Genomic DNA, 17,394 nt, shown 5'->3' with positions numbered 1-17,394 from the left:
ATCGTCAGATATGCTAAATCTTATAAAGTGAGACTGGATAAACTAGAGTTATTCCCTTTAGAGCAGAGAAGATGAAGGAGAGATATAATAGATATGTTCAAAATAAAGGAATACATCTGGTGAAACTCTTCATTGGCAGGTGGGTTAGTAACTAGACAACACACATTAAAGGTAACTGGCAAAAGAAGCAGAGGGGAGATACATTTTTTTTTATGTCGCACGTATGATTTGGAATACACTGCATTAAAGGGTGGCAGAAGCAGATTCAATAGTAATTTCCAAAAGGAAATTCCATATGTACTTAAAGGGGAAAAGAAATTGAGAACTATTGGGAAAGAGCAACATAATAGGATTCATTGGATAGCTCTTTTAAGGGCTGGCAGAAGCATGGTGGGCTGAATGTCCTCCTTTTATGCTGAAGGATTTTATGTAGGAGTGATTTACTTTCTATCCTGTTCTATAACCCGGAGACACAAGGCCAGTTGTCAACATTCATACTACTGTCCTCATTGAGATCAAGTAACTCGCACCAACCAGCAATTGAATGCGGGACCTTTCTAGTCTGTCCAGCTCAGCTTCTCACTGGATAAACGTGCTGAGACATCAGGCCATTTTGTATGTGGTAAAAGTGTATACAAATGATGTCTAATTCCATATATTTTCATTCATTACTATTTGATTGGGCTACTTTTCTTTTTAATGTGTTGGGTGAGAATTTTGATTCACTGCTGTAAATGCCCCATGAATCGGTAAAGTTCAAATTCTGTTACAGGAGAGGTATTATCCAGACACAATATACGGAAGCTGCTATATTTTCAAATGATGGAAATGCTTAATCTTGTGCTGTGTGGTATAATGCTGCTTTTGAATTCCACAGCATGACTATGTCTCCTGTAGAAGTCAGACAGATTTATTCAAGTTGAAAGACTTGCAGAAAATGCCCTTTAAGAGTTCAGTTGGCAATTCAAGTGAATCAAATTTTAAACAGTAACAGATCCTTCCTTTCTTGTAAGGTTAGATCAGGTCTCTGTACTGCTACCTGCAGTGTTTATATGATCAATGGAGTGGGGGTGGTGAAGAGAAAGGAAAGTACTGCTTCAGCTTTTGATTTCCATCTGTGATTCTTCCCACAGATTACACTGGCAGGAATTGAATAAACTGTTGGAAGAGCAGACCTAAATATAGGCTGAGGAGTTGTATGTTTTTGCTCTGCATCGGTTGAGGATCTGTTTGCATTGCAGTGTTTGCATTCCATTTCAACATTTGACATGGTTGTGAATGTGGAGCAACTATGAATTAAATTGATGTAATGTTAAACAAACCAGAGCTGATTGAACTGTGTTGTTGCTAAATTAAGCCATGCAGTTTATGATAGAGAATTACACCCCCAACCTGGTAACAATTCCTTCATCCCACTTCTATTCATTTTTCATTGGGGTGGAAAAACATATTTTCTTTACATCTGCGTTTTGAATCTCAGATGGGATGCTCAGTGAGAAAGCAGCTTCACAGTGCTTTCACAGTGGAGTGGGGGAGGAAAACTGAAGGGTCGGATCAGCTTGTACCCTTTCCATTTACAACCTAGAACTATTCATAGATTTGAGCAAATTGGTTATGTCTGTGGCCTGAAAAATGTGGAGCTCAAAGTCAAGTACAGTGAATGTTTTGAAGGCAGGTGAAGAGCACAAGAAGAAGAAGGGACACAAAACAATTTTCTACAGTGTGTGTGGAAGTCATTGCAACTAGTGGAGTAAACCTTTATATGAGGGCAGTATTCTCTCTCTCTCTCTCTCTCTCTCTCTCTCTCTCTCCCCCCCCCCCCCCCCCAACGCCGGGAGGGAGAAACGCCAGGGTGCTGCGCGAGTCGCGCCACGCCGCCCCGACACCCACGCGTGATTCCCCACCCCCCCCCCGAAACCAGAGCCGCGTGAATCGCGCCGGGCCGCTCGGAGAATCGCCGCAAACAGCAAGCGGCGATTCTCCGGCCCGATGGGCCGCGAAAAAAATGACAGTCCTGCAGGCGCGTTTCACCCCTGGTCGCTGCCGGCGGGAACTCGGCGGGAACGCTGGGGGGGGGGGGGGGGGGGGGGGCTCCGATGGGGTCTGGCCCGCGATCAGGGCCCACCGATCGGCGGGCCGGCCTCTCCCTTCCCCGGGCCTACTTCCTTGCGCGTCCGGCCCCTGAACACCGACCCCACATTGGGTCGGGGCCGGTGCGCGTAAGAAGTTCCCCGCGCATGTGCAGGATGTCGCGGCCCAACTGAGCATGCGCAGGATTGAGCTGCCCCAACTGCGCATGCGCGGGTTGGCGCAGCGCCGAGGCTGGAGGGGCGTGAACCGTGCCTGGTCGTGAAGCACGACAGCGTTCATGACGGCGCGAACACTTGGCCTCAATATCGGAGAATCTCACCAATTAATGTTACCATCCTGCCTCAGACTGAACTTGGCAAGAGGAGAATGGCATGCTGAATTCTGCCTTAGCATCTTGTGAGGACAGTTGCAATGGGGGAAGTCACTGACCTTGTTATGTACTCCTGCTAGCGAGTTGTTGTAGGCGGAAACCAAAGCCAGTCTTTACTTGGAATAGATTTATTCACAAGGTGAAACAGTACAGATATACATCTCCTGACTCCACTCTACTCCTGTCAGCAAGTGTCTCTTTGCATGTGCGTATGACTCAAGTAGCAAGCCAATCAAAGCCCTTCACCTCTATGTACTTAACTTCAATTGATGCAACAAATAGACCTCACGATCCCCCCCCCCCCCCCCCACCCCTTCACCCCTGCAAATTGGACTTCATCAGCCTGCACATCCTTCCACTATTATTCTACAAGGAAAGAGTATGAAAAAGAAACAAACTTTAGTCTTGAACTTTAATTGTAGTGTGTGTGGTGTTTGTCACCTAAACCCTTCTCCTTGTCTAACTTCCCTTCCTCATTGAAGTGCGCACTTCAGTATTGAGCCGAGGCAAATTCTCTTCTACCAAACAGATGGACTCCAGCACAGCCATACAACTACATGAGACCATCTCTGCACAAAAACTTTCTTAAAGGATTGCAACTCCCTTTAAAGCCATACCATCTCTTCTGGAATGGCTATGAATAATAGAAAAATTGTCAACATTTAGTATCAAATCTGCACAGCATTGCACTGATTTTTTTTTGGGGGGGGGTTTCGCTTTCTTTTAAATACGTTGTCAAATTAATTTAATACTTGTTTAAAGTTAATTTTGCACCTTTACACAATGAAAATGCCAAAAGGAGCTGAAACCCAACCTGTCTATAGCTGAATGGAATTATCTATGTAGCAGGAACTCGCCAAGGCACCTTGGGCAGTACTTTCCAAATCAGTGACCGCTACCATCTCGAAGGACAAGGACAGCAGACACATGGGTAACACCACCACCTGGAAATTCCCCTCTAGGTTGCTCACCATCCTGACGTGGAAATATATTGCCTTTCCTTCAGTGTCGCTGGGTCAAAATCCTGGAGCTCTCCCCCTAATTGCACTGTGGGTGGACCTACTATACCAGATGAATTGCAGCCGTTCAAGTAGGCAGCTCACCATTGCCTTAAGGGCAGTTAGGGATGGGCTAAAATACTGGTCTAGCCAGCAATGCCGAAACCCCATGAATTAATTTTTAAAAAGCTGCAAATGGTTGAGGCATTGAAAGCAACTCAAAATCTGAAATAGTAACAGAAATTGCTGGAAATACTCAGCAGGTTTCGGATCCATATGACTCTTCATCTCTGAAGAGGAGTCATACGAACTCCAAATGTTAACTCTGTTTTTCCCTCCACAGGTGCTGCTAGACCTGCTGAGTTTTTCCAGCATTTTCTATTTTTATTTCAGGGGCGCGATTCTCTGAAATGGAGACAGTGTTCGCGCCATCGTGAACGCCGTCGAGGTTCACAACGGCGCAAAACGGCCCCTATCCCGACCGATTCAGGGCCCGAAAATGGGCTAGGAGCGGCGCCGCGTCATTTTCGCGCGCCAGGCAAGCGCCACATACATGACGCGGCCGGCGCCGCATAACTGGCATCACCCGCGCATGCCTGGTTGCCGTCCTCCCCGAGTCTGCCCCACAAGAAGATGTCAGACGGATCTTGCAGGGCTGCGGAAGAAAGGAGGTCTGCCTTCAGAGAGGCCGGCCCGACGATCAGTGGGCCAGACCCCATTTGAGGCCCCCCCGGTGCAGTATCCCCCCCCCAGCGTTCCCGCACTGTTCCCGCCGGCAGCAACCAGGTGTGGACGGCGCCGGGGGGAACCCGCCGTTTTGGGCAGGCCGCTCGGCCCATCCGGCACTGAGAATTGCGGGGGTACCTGTGAATCGCCATTTTGGCTGTCTCGGGCGATTCACTGGACCATGCCGCGCAAAACGCGATTGTACCGATCTGGCCGCTTCCGTGAATCGCGGGAGGGCGTCGGACCGGCGTCGCGGGAAAATCTGGCGATCCAGGCGATTCTCTGAAACGGCGCGGGAGCAGAGAATCGCGCCCCAGATTTCCAGCACCCGCAGTATTTGCTTTTATCAAAATCTAGGATAATGTCCCAAGTTATGACATTTCCTGAAGTCTTTTCAATTAATTGTCAGGTGATACAAACACTTATGCTATACAGAGCTGATCTGTGCATGTTGAAACAAATATGAAAATTCAAACTTTTGAATATATCTTTGGCGTGTTACAGTTTTGAATTCAAACTATTTTCTGAGACTCTGTACCTACTGAAAATACCCTAGCCAGTTGAATTGCAGTATATGTAACTAAAGGAGAAAAGAGACAGCCAGAATACTTTGATACTGAGCTTTTTGGAAAAACATCTCAAAGCACCTGATGACCTTTTAATTGGGGAATGAGCTCCAACAGAAGCTGCAGCTGCTGTTCAGAAAGACTTCAAAGGAAAAGAAGAAATTATGATAAGAACTTATATTTACATAGGTCAGGATGTTTAGGATGGGAGGGTTTGCTGTCCTGGCATCCGAAGAGTCAGCGGGGACCTCATCCCCACCGATGCTGTCTGCCCCCAGCCATTTCACAGTTTAACAAGAGTTAATTGGCTGCAGGCAGGACTTCCGCTCCTCGCTCAGGAGGAAGTCCCACCTTAGAAAGCTGGCCTCGCTCTAGTCTCTGCAGCAGTCTCCAGAGTCTAAACCATGGCATTCCAGGGAGGGGTGAGTTTTGGGGGTCTCGGGGCGGGAAGGATAGGGGAGCCCTGAGGGATGTGGACAGTGGGAGATTAGAGTATTGGCCAGAGTGTGGAGGAAGGAGGTCCTGCGGTTACTGGACCTTAAGGGTGAAGGCTGGGGGGGGGGGGGGGGGGGGCACCAACCCCAGTCCTGCTGAGGCCTGAACCCGATTACTTTGGGCTTCCCCCACCCTTAAATTTAGGTTGGGCAGAAATGACCCTTAAGTGGGCAATTATTTGCTACTGAAGGAAATCAACTGGGGCACGGGTGGGCGGCCTGTCTGAGGCCTCAGCTGCCCAGCGTAAATTGCATTGAGATCGAGAAGGGCAGGAACCCAGCGGGAAATCCATTCAAGGAATTTTACACTCACCCCCCACCGACAACCCCGCCAGAGGGAGTGTAAAATTCAGATCTAGGAGCTGAATGCCCTTGGGAAGGTCTAAAGAGTTTTAAAAAAAAAAATAGATTGTTTTACAAGTGAAGTTGTTATGTAACAGCTGTGATAGCTAATTTGTGCAAAGTAAGACTCCACAAACAGAAAGGAAATGAATGAACCAGATGATCTATATTTGGTAGATGAGGGAGTTTTCTGCTCCTAGCATAATGCCATGGGATCTTTTGTCGGCTGTCCATGAAGCTTCTGTTTAGCTACTCATCAGAAAAGCACCCCCTCTGACAATATAGCAACTGGATTTATCATGATGGATTTTTTGTTTTGCTGTGAAAGTTGAGAGCTATTACCCTTTTTTGCCTTTAGCTTTCAGGATTTTGATATCCAGAACTCTGCTTGGTGCAGTTCAGACTGGCTAACTATAGGAACATACAAAAGTGTGGAGGGAACTCGGGTGTGTGGTTCTGCTATTCCAGCACCTTACATATCTGCAAAAGACCACGTCTGGATTAAGTTTCATTCAGATGACAGGTACACCGGAAAAGGATTCCGGCTCTCTTACGTCACAGGTATGTATAGAATTGTTTTTTTTAAAATGGAATACAAAGATAGTTTGTTTTTTCTTTTCTACTGCCCCTCCTTATCTCTTTGACTTCTTTCAGCCCTCCAGTCCTCTGAGATCTCTATTCCTCAAGCTTTGGATTCTTGTGCACCCCTGATTTTAATCGCTGCATCACTCTGAGGCCATGCCTTCAACTGCTGAGACCCTAGGCCTGGCAATTCCCTCCCTAAACCTCTCTAGCTCTATTTCTTCCTTTAAGACGCTTCTGAAAACCTCCCTCGCCTGTCCTGTTTTTCCTGATGTGGTTCAGTGTCATATTTTATTTGGTAACTCTCCTGTGATTGGTGTTCCATACCATTATGAAAAAGGCCAACATTTCATTAGCCTTAAAAATTATTTTTTTGTACCTGTCCACTAGCATTTAGTGATTCCTTAGTGATTGGATCCTTAAATTACTCTGCTCCTCACTTCTTAGCTTCTCACTATTTATAAATACAGTCTCACCAATGCAGGAACTCACCAAGGTTCCTTAGACAGCATCTTCGAAAGCAACAAACACTACTATCCAAAAGGACAAGGGTAGCAGATACAATTGGAACACTAGCACCTGCAAGTTTCCCTCCAAGACAAATACCAACCTGACTGGGAAATATATTGCTGTTCTTCACTGCTCAAAATCTCAGAGCTTCCTCCATAACAGCACTGTGGATGTACCTACACCACTTGGACTGCAGTGGTTCAAGAAGGCAGCTCACCACTATCTTCTGAAGGGCAATTCGTGATGGACAGTAAATGCTGGCCTAGCCAAAGGAGCCCACATCCCATGAATACATTTAAAAACATATACTCTGATTTATCCTGGGTATATGGATGACCTCACATTTCACCACATTAAACTCCATCTTTCACAGTTTTGCCCATTCACTCAAACTGTCAATGTTCCTGTGCAACTTTCTACTATATTATTAGCTGTGCTAACTTTGTGTAGTCAGCAAAGTTGGATCTAAAGCTCTCAATCTTAAGTCCTTCATTAATAATGAAATTGTGAGTCCCAAGTATAGATCCGTGAGGATGCCACTAATCACACCTTGTCATTTGTAGGACATGTCCATTTCTGTCTTCTACCTTTGAACCAATTTCCCACCGGTGTCAGTAGGTTGCCCTCAGTTTGATGTGCTTTCCTTTTCAATGGAGTCTTTGATGTGGAAACTTCCTGAGAATTCCCCAGCTCTTCTTTGCACTCACCAGGGGCGTCATTCTCCGACCCCCCAGCGGTTCGGAGAATGGCCGTTGGCCGCCGTGAATCCCACCCCCGCCGGTTGCCGAAGTCTCCGGTACCGGATATTCGGAGGGGGCGGGCCCCCCCCCCCGCTCAATTCTCCGGCCCGGATGGGCCGAAGTCCCGCCGAGAAATTGCCTGTCCCGCCGGCGTAAATTAAAGTAGGTATTTACCGGCGGGACAAGGCGGCGTGGGCGGGCTCCGGGGTCCTGGGGGGGGGCGGGGCGATCTGACCCCAGGGGGTGCCCCAACAGTGGCCTGGCCCGCGATCGGGGCCCACCGATCCGCGGGCGGGCCTGTGCCGTGGGGGCACTCTTTCCCTTCCGCCTCCGCAACGGCCTCCACCATGGCGGAGGCGGAAGAGACTCTCCCCACTGCGCATGCGTGGGAAACTGTCAGCGGCCGCTGACACTCCCGCGCATGCGCCGCCTGGGGATGTCATTTCCGCACCAGCTGGCGGGGCAACAAACGCCGTTTCCGCCAGCTGGCGGGGCGGAAATCCCTCCGGCACTGGCCTAGCCCCTCAATGTCGGGGCTCGGCCCCCAAAGATGCGAAGCATTCCGCACCTTTGGGGCGGCGCGATGCCCGTCTGACTGGCCGTTTTGGGCGCCAGTCGGCGGATATCGCGCCGTTGGGGGAGAATTCCGCCCCTGAATCGTCAAAATCATACACTCAAAATCCCGACTGTGATAAAGACCCATTTTCCTCTCCTGACACAGACATAAATTGAAGGTCTTTTTTTTCTACTACCCATCTAATTTAACTATTCTGCACAGTCTTCGACTTTTGATTATTTTTCGGAGTAACAAATAGCTTGTGACAAATTTGGTGTACAGCATCCGGGTAATGCATTTTTTCTACACATAAAGATTCTGTCTCAGTCGTTCAATCCTGTTGGCAGTGCTGAGCTCAAGTTAGTGTTAAACGTAATAAAACTGTTGACAAGCAGCCTGGAGGATGCATTTGCGCCTCTGTTTATGACATGAAAGAAAGAGAAAAGTGGAATTAATTTTCCAGAAAACAAACAGGTTGAAAAATTGTCCCTGTCGAACCCGAAATTAAATTCAGGGATCAATCTGTGAAGCATCTGAATACATTGCCACTGATAATGCAGATATACTGAAAGCAGCTACTTGGCTGAAGTCGGTCAACACTCATACGCATCATCCTCTCAAAATGAGATTGGTGCTGTCCTCCAGAAAGAAACTGATGAATGCAAAAATGGCCGCTTTACTTCGCCAGATAATTAAGTCTAATTTAGTTGAAGTTGTGGCTATGTAACCTATTTGACCAAGAATGAATAACAGTTTAAGGCTACAAAAACAAAAGCGGAATACTGCCGATGCTGGAAATCTGAAATAAAAGCTAAGCGCTGGAAACACTCAGCTGGCTTGACAGCATCTGTGCCGACAGGAATAGTTTGTATTTTAAGGTGATGATCTTTCATGAGAATTTAGAGGGCTTTGGGCACTAGCTTATTGATTTGAGTTAATTTAGACCACCGGGAAGCCCATCGGAGAGTAAAGAAGGAAAGACTAGGGACAGGGAAAGAAAAATAATTACATTTTGAATCAATGGTTGCAAGTACCCTAAACCAAATCTCAAAGAAACCCATTTCAAACTCTTAGGGATAAATTATTTGTTGCCACCACGCCTCCTGCTGCCATTCCTAAACAGAGATCCTGTTTTGACGGTCAAGGTGCTATTTTTATCCTGCATTTTCAACCTAACTACCGCCTTTAGCTATATACTTTCTTACCCTCCGTTTAATATTTGTTGCAATATTAAGTCATTCACTGCTTTTTAACACCTGCAAAAACTCATATATAACTCTACTTTATGGAAAGACATCCTTAATTTACTATTTGTGTCAAAATAGATGTTGCTTCCCATCTAGTATTGTATATCTAATTTATTTAATTATATGTAACATGTTAGATGAATGAGGGGCGACACAGTGGCGCAGTGGTTAGCACTGCTGCCTCACAGTGCCAAGGGCCCTGGTTTGATCCTGGCTCAGGGTCACTGTCCATGTGGCATTTTGCACATTCTCCACGTGCCTGTGTGGGTCTTACCCTAAAGATGTGCAGGGAAGGTGAACTCGCCACACTAAATTGCCCCTTAATTGGAAAAAATAAATTGGGTTCTCTAAATTTATAAAACAAAAATTGGATGAATGGACAGATAAGCTTATACTCATTTTTGAATGCCAATTTGCTGTCGGCTGTGGAGGCCAAGTCACTGAGCATCTTTAAGACCGAGATAGATAGGTTCTTGATTAATAAGGGGATCAAGGGTTACAGGGCAAAGGTAGGAGAATGGGGATGAGAAACATATTAGCTATGATTGAATGGCAGAGCAGACTCGATGGGGGAATGGCCTAATTCTGCTCTTATATCTTTGGCCTTGTGGAAATGCAAAAAATATAAGAAGAGTTAAAACCTTCCCCCACTTCCATGTTGCCCAAGCCTCCATGCACTCATTGCTGGCCAAATACAATGCCTTTTTACTGCTAAAATTTCGAAAGAAACTCTCATGTTTTCTTTCCATATTTTGTAGTCACTAAGATTTTAACAAGTAGCTGAACTGTAGATCTGCAGCCCTGACCACTTGCAGTATCTTTGTACTAAAATTTAAGAAGAGTGCAACTCACAAGGTCCAGTGACACTTTCAATTGGAGGGCCAGTGCACTATGGCATACGTTGACCTTTGTGACCCGATGGAGGAAAAAGTGAGAAAACCTCTAATGGGCTATTCGTGTGTATTTCGTGGCTGCTAGTAATAGCAGTTGAATTGATTATGGCCATAAAGCTGGCAGACTGTCTTGTCCCTTGGATGCACGATGGCATGGGAGGACGAAGCAATGGCTGTAGGAAGGTGAGGAGTGCCTGCCATCAGAAAATTTATGAAGTGGAAAAGGAGGAATAGTCTTGTCTTAAATCAAAAGCTTTAATTTCTGCTTGCATTGCTTTGCATTTATACTTTATTGGGAAAAAAATTGGGAACTGCTCCTATGTTTTATGGTCTTATAAACTGTCTAGAATAGCCCATTCTGTATTACCTCCTTGGTGTTGGCAACCATACCTAGCTAGAGTTATAAAGTACATTTTGAACGGTGAAAAGAAGTAAGTAAGTAAGAGGTATGTAACAGCACCATTGGTATTGTAGTAATGTGTCAAGCTGATAGCTTGGCCCTGAGTGTGATATTTTCTACTGAAATTTTTTTCTGAAATGGTTATAATGCAAAAAGGCATACTTTAATGAAAAGATTGACATTTCTGTTCCTCCACTTTGATGAAGGTTTAAATGAGCCAGCTGCTTGAACCAATGCTGCTTTTCACATAGTGACTTATGAGAGTATACTTTCCTTTCAGGAAAATCTGCTGAGACAGGCTGTGACTGGGACCAGTTCCACTGCGATAATGGAAAATGTATCCCTGATATTTGGAAATGCAACACGATGGATGAATGTGGTGACAATTCTGATGAAGAGCTATGTGAGCGATCAATGCCCCCGACTGCCTTTCCATTTCAGCCTTGCACCTATGATCAGTTTCAGTGTCTCTCAAGATATACTGCAGCTTATATGTGCTTACCTGAGGCCTTGCGTTGTGATGGGAATATTGACTGCCTTGATTTAGAAGACGAAATAGATTGTGATGCCCCTAGTTGTGGGGACTGGCTGAGAAACTTTTATGGCACGTTCAGTTCTCCAAATTATCCTGCATTTTATCCGCCTGGAAGCAACTGCACATGGCTGATAGATACTGGAGACCGACGGAAAATCATTTTGCGAATCACTGACTTTAAGCTGGACGGCACAGGCTACGGGGATTATGTCAAAGTGTATGATGGCCTGGAGGAAAATTCACACAAGTTACTACGTGTCCTGACATCTTTTGATTCCCGACCACCGATCACGGTCATCTCCTCTTCTGGACAGGTGCGGGTACATTTTTATGCTGACAAAGTAAACGCAGCTAGAGGTTTTAATGCAACCTACCAAGTTGCAGGATTTTGCCTTCCATGGGAGATTCCTTGTGGAGGCAATTGGGGCTGCTACACAGAGCAACAGCGCTGTGATGGATATTGGCACTGCCCAAATGGCAGAGACGAGCACAATTGCAGCTCATGTCAGAAGGATGAGTTCCCCTGCTCTCGCAATGGTGTGTGCTACCCTCTGTCTGACCGCTGCAACTACCAGAACCATTGTCCGAATGGCTCAGACGAGAAGAACTGTTTCTTTTGTCAGCCTGGTAACTTCCACTGCAAGAACAACCGCTGCGTATTTGAGAGCTGGGTTTGTGATGCGCAGGATGACTGTGGTGATGGGAGTGATGAAGAGCACTGTCCTGTTATTGTACCCACCAGAGTGATAACTGCAGCAGTCATTGGCAGTTTAATCTGTGGACTACTCCTTGTGATTGCGCTAGGATGTACCTGCAAACTATACTCTCTGAGAATGTTTGAACGCAGGTGAGTGGAGATTAAATATTAATGTGAAGATGAAATGTTAATGATTTCTTTAAAAATTCAAGTACAGTGTTTCAATTGCCAGATTCTTCATTTCAAGTTTAGCTCATGGCAATTTTAATAAACCTAGTAGCAGACATATTTATTCTTGTTTTGGGATAAGGAGTAAATATTTTCTATCTGATATATTCAAAATATTTTGGTGGTTTATCAAGTTGAAGTTTGGAAAAGCTGCCTACGAAGTGGAAGAGGAAAAAATTGGGAAGGAAGTTAATGTAGAATCCTTATAAACCAGAATTATTAAGTAATTTGGGGGCTGGTTTAGCACAATGGGCTAAACAGCTGGCTTGTAATGTAGAACAAGGCCAGCAGCACGGGTTCAATTCTCGTACCGGCCTCCCCGAACAGGCGCTGGAATGTGGCGACTAGGGGCTTTTCACAGTAACTTTGTTGAAGCCTACTTGTGACAATAAGCGATTATTATTATTATTTGTTCTTGGCCTTATCTTGGCGAAACAATGACGTTTGATGTTTAGGAAAAATGAAGCTTGGAGTTAAGGAGGGGACTTTTTGATTGGATGTGAAATTTTTCCCAAAAATGGTGAAGTGTCAGGTTCTGACTGAAACCGGCGTGTTTCTCTCCAGAGAAATAGCCAGGTTTTCTCTCATGATCATCTGTCACTTCGGCAAAATAAAAAATAGGGAGGCATTTTCCCCCCTCCCAAACAAATGGGTTTACTGAAAGCCCCGGCACTGGATCTCCAAGGTCGGCACTGCTGGGGGTCACCTCGACTGCTGGAGAGCAGAAGTGATTCCAAGGGGATCATCAGGCACCCCCCCGGAAGTTACGCTGTTATGTCTTTTAGGCATACTTAAATGAATAAATTAATTCAAATTGATGGTTATCAGGTTCACACCCTCACTGGGCAGGAGCCTGATTACTTTACCAGAGCTAGGATCACATTGTGATCTCCCCAGTGCAAATCTCGTTATGGCCCTCTCACGAGAGTTAACGGCCATAACGGGATTCCTAATTTAGCAATGACAGTGTTTATAGAATATCAGTTGTTAGTGAGTCAATAATGGGAAGAAACTGTGATAGAAATAGTAAAACAAATATTGATTCCTACAGTGCTTTTCCATTTCCTACATAATGTATGGAAGCTAGGTTGCAATTCTAAAAGATTGATGATATTGCGTTACTCTTGCAACCCTTGCTCATTTTTCAACCTGACCTACAAGGCCATCCCCTCCTTAAAATTGAAGCATTTCTGGTCTGAAATTTACTGCTTGAAAATAGATATTAATCACTCTCAGGAATGGATAATTGTATGGCTATAGCACTTGTGTCTGCAGATGGCAACTGTTAAGGCATGTCCATCATACTTTTGAAAACAAGTCAATAATATATAGCCTTTTGTTTCTATTTTCAATGTTCCCAAAGTATAAGATTACTGCAAATTCCACTGTCATGTCCAATATCAAGATGATGTAATCTGTGTTCAGATACAGCACAATCCAACGGCAGAACAAAGCTCCCTGTTTTCTAAGCCCGACATCAAGTTTTAATGCCAACCTTAGAGCAACAAAGAATACCGCATGTTCGGAATGGTTACCCTTGGATTCTCCCAATTAAGATAATTTATTTGTGTGGATTATGGTGGCATTATCTTGTACATTAGGAGTTTGGAATGGAGTACCAGTAAGTTTATTATAAAGAGAGGTGGATGCCAATGTCAAATAAGGTGAGGGCTCCTTACCCAGCAAGTGTAAAGTCCAGTTGAGTCTCCATATCACGTAATTTTAGGTAAAATTTAAATTTAGTTCAGCTAATTTGTAGGTCAGGTTTTTGAGGGTGATTATAATCCACTCACCTTGGAATTTGCAATATTTTACAAATAGAATTAACACAAGCACTCGCGTTAATCTTGACCTGAATGTGGAATATCAGGGTGACTGTGTGTGTGTTGTACAGTCCATTCCTTTTACTGTATTGATCTTGATTGGCGACAGCAATTTGGAATACTTGGTGATATGTGATTTGCCTGTAGAGTAGAGATTTGCAACAGGTCAAATAAATTGTCGCTGTAATTATTGAGTGTTTGTCATTCTGATTATTATCTCTTGACTAAATGCACTGTCTACATCAAACAACTTTCATATTAATGCTGGTCTCCAAAGCAGTTCATATAATGATGGGCAGTGGCTTGTCATAGAGTAATTTGGGCAGAAAAGGCTGTGAAAGATGTAGCTGGTGATTATTAAAATTGGAAAATAACTATTTAATAGGTGATAAATGGCCATTAAATTAATAGGAACAACACCATTGGCAGTCTTAAGACTAATTACATAGAGGATGGACCCAATTATTTTTTGAAATGTTTTGATCAAATATATGAAAGGCAATACGAAAAGGTCTCGACCACAAACTTATGGCTTTATTCCTGTAATTAAGCTTGCACTTCTAAAAGTAGTTCAGCACAAATTTTCAGCACAAGGTGTTACCAAGCATCAAGTACCTTCATTGAAACAAGGTCATATCTTCAAAGTAAATGTGATGATCTGTTTTATGAAAGCAATTGTTTAATTTCTAGTTGTTTAATTTCTTTGAAGATGGAGAAAGCTGAAAACCCAATGGGTGAAGGTAGAGATAGTGGGGCAACTTGTGTTAGCTTGTGTACAAAATTCATGGTTTTTTATTTGTTCGTGGGAGGTGTACGTCGCTAACAAGGCCAGCATAGCCCATCCCTATATGCCCTTGGTGTGTAATTTGTGGGGGAGGGTAGAGAGAGGAGCTTACAGATGTGCGTCTGCTGCCCTTGTCCGGCCACATGATGCAGGTTGTGGGTTTGGAAGGTGCAGCCAAAGGAACCTTCACGAGTTGCTGCAGTGCATCTTCTAGTTGGTACATACAGCTGCCACTGTGTAGAGGTGGTGGAGGGACTGAATGTTTGGGGTAGTGGATGGAATGCTGAGCCAGTGCGGTTACCTTGTCCTTTTCTGTCTTGTTGGCTGGCACTGACCTCATTTTCTTGACTTGTGCCTTCTAGATAGACAGCTTTGGGGAGTCAGGAGGTTACTCACCACAAAATTCCCAGCCCCTCGCCTGCTGTTGTTACCATAGTATTTATGTGGCTGGTACAGTTAAGTTAATGTTGACAGTGGAGTGATTTGGCGATATCAGTTCCCAAACGTGTGTGTGTGTCTGTGTGTGTGTCTGTGTGTGTGTCTGTGTGTGTGTCTGTCTGTGTGTGTTTCTGTGTGTGTGTCTGTGTGTGTTGGTTGCCAATTTAACCAGCAACTTGCTTTGAGGCATATCTCTCTACTCAGAAATATCAATGTACAAATACATTTCAAAGAGTTGGCAGAAGCATGAGGAGCCAAATGGCCCTCTTCTTAGCTCTATGATTCTCTATGCTTTTTTCAGATTGGGGGATTGTTTGGGGATTTTGCACATCCAGGGAATGGTGGTCGCTGTTCTCACATATAGAACAGTACAGCACAGTACAGGCCCTTCAGCCCACGATGTTGTGCCGACCATCTCCAATCTGAGCTATCTTGAGAGTGGCCTACTCACTGGGATTTGAGAGGTCGCCACAGGACTATAGATTTTCTTTCCATCCCTCTTACTTATTATAGCATGGATCTTAACAAAGTTGGCCATTCACAAGATGTTGATTTCTGCCCCCTTGTGAGTTCTCCGACTTGACCTCAAATAGCACAATTGGTATGAAGTAATATGTGGGCAGAAATCTGCTTGCATCTGTGGATTTTGAAAATCATTTAGTCCTGCCGATGCTTCCCATTTAAGATATCCTTTTCTCTCTTGCCACTGTCCACCCGCACACTCATATCACTTGACAGTGCATTTGTAATCAACTGTGAGCGTGGAAAAGAGCTTTTGGTTTGAGAACTTGAAAGACAATGACCTCTGCAGCACAATTACATTGATAAACAAATGATTTATGTCTTCCAATGATCCTCGTCTTAAATAACATCTAATGATTTGTGCAGGTAATTTTGAAGAGAAGTAGATTGGTCGCGTATAATTGTGTAAACTGTGTGGTGCTCTTTCGAGTGACAGATGGTGATTTTGGATGCAAGTTGTTGTGGCGGTGCTGGAGAATCTGTGCCATATGTCATGTTCCTTCAGCAACAATACAATACACAAAGAACTGAGCAGTGCTGCTGTATTACCAGCTGTGCACTTAACAGTAAAACAGTTCTCTGGTTTAGCTTGAGGTATTTGAATTAAATATCTCTAAACCAGTAACTTGTCCCTTTTGATCTGTACAAAAGATGAAGGATAAATATCAATTACTACTACAGTAAAAGAACAAAGTCCTGGATATTTCTCGGCGGCAGAGGCAGCACATCATTGGCTGGTGGTGGGATCCTCTGGTCCTGCCGTTGTCAATGGAGGTTTCCGTTGAATTCACTTCCTGCCATTGGGAAACCCGTGGTGGAAGTGTGTCGGCGGCGGGACCGGAGGATCCGACCGGCGTAAATGGCTTGAAACTTCCGGCCAACATCTCAAGCAAAATGTGACTCTTTTTCAATAAATGCTACTGTGTTTGTGTCAGTATCAGGAGGACTCAATTGTTTTCACCCTTCTTTCTAAGGTCTTTTGAAACACATTTGTCAAGAGTTGAAGCTGAACTGCTGCGAAGAGAGGCTCCTCCATCCTATGGCCAGTTAATTGCACAAGGCTTGATTCCCCCAGTGGAAGATTTTCCTGTTTGCTCATCAAATCAGGTAATGCCTTATCATCTTTGATTTATCTTGTATTTGTCTTATTCCTACTGTAAGCAGTGTTGTTTCACTTACAGTAAACTCCTGTTGTTTACGACCCCCTCTATCGCAAATTTGTTTACCTGCATGAATCTGTTTGTATATCTAATCGTGATTTGTGCCCCTGAAAGTTCACTTATCCACGATTTGGCATATACCAGTGCAGGAGGCATTACAATGAATTGCTTATATTCAACCACACACAGGAGTGTGTGCACCAACGATTCTTACTTTATTAGACGTGTCAGAGAATCAACAGTAGGAAGGTTCAACTTTGACCTTTCCCACATAGAATGTGTGCACTGTGCATGCGCCACCTTTGTACATGCATGAGTTCAGCCTTTGCGATTTCACCCGTTGTGAGATTTTGGGGGAACGGCTGGAGTTAACTGTCGTTTTTTGTACAAGTTAGATTCTGAGGCTGCAGATGTCAACTTCAGTATAATCCTAATCAGATGAATCATAATCTTGCTTGTAAATCAGCGAGAAATCTATTTGAGTACAAAGCCATGATACGCTGTGTAATTGAACAGAACTGCAATTATTGTGCAGTCTCTTTTTCTGGAACCATATTTACCGAACCACTGGGTATTCAGCCAAGTTTGTTTTTCTTGGCTTTTTCCTGCTTGCTGATCAATGGTTTTGCGTAACTACTGTCAGGACAAATGTAAATATCAGGTCAAACCAGATTAAGGGTCGGGGAATAATT

At 44.5% G+C, this 17,394-nt stretch overlaps 1 protein-coding gene across 1 annotated transcript in view; it reads left to right on the top strand.

Moving 5' to 3' along the window:
* lrp12 (low density lipoprotein receptor-related protein 12) overlaps positions 1 to 17,394 on the top strand; it is an 84,548-nt gene that overhangs the window by 45,520 nt on the left and 21,634 nt on the right. The window contains exons 4-6 of the mRNA XM_072467214.1: positions 5,946 to 6,148; positions 10,796 to 11,897; positions 16,517 to 16,649. Of these exons, the coding sequence (XP_072323315.1) occupies positions 5,946 to 6,148; positions 10,796 to 11,897; positions 16,517 to 16,649 (1,438 nt within the window). The remainder of the gene's footprint in view (positions 1 to 5,945; positions 6,149 to 10,795; positions 11,898 to 16,516; positions 16,650 to 17,394) is intronic.

This window comes from Scyliorhinus torazame, chromosome 11 (genome assembly GCF_047496885.1).
Source record: "Scyliorhinus torazame isolate Kashiwa2021f chromosome 11, sScyTor2.1, whole genome shotgun sequence".
Classification (NCBI taxonomy): Eukaryota; Metazoa; Chordata; class Chondrichthyes; order Carcharhiniformes; family Scyliorhinidae; genus Scyliorhinus; species Scyliorhinus torazame.
Note: the sequence above shows the minus strand (reverse complement) of the source record. Positions and strands in the feature narration are given on the sequence as shown.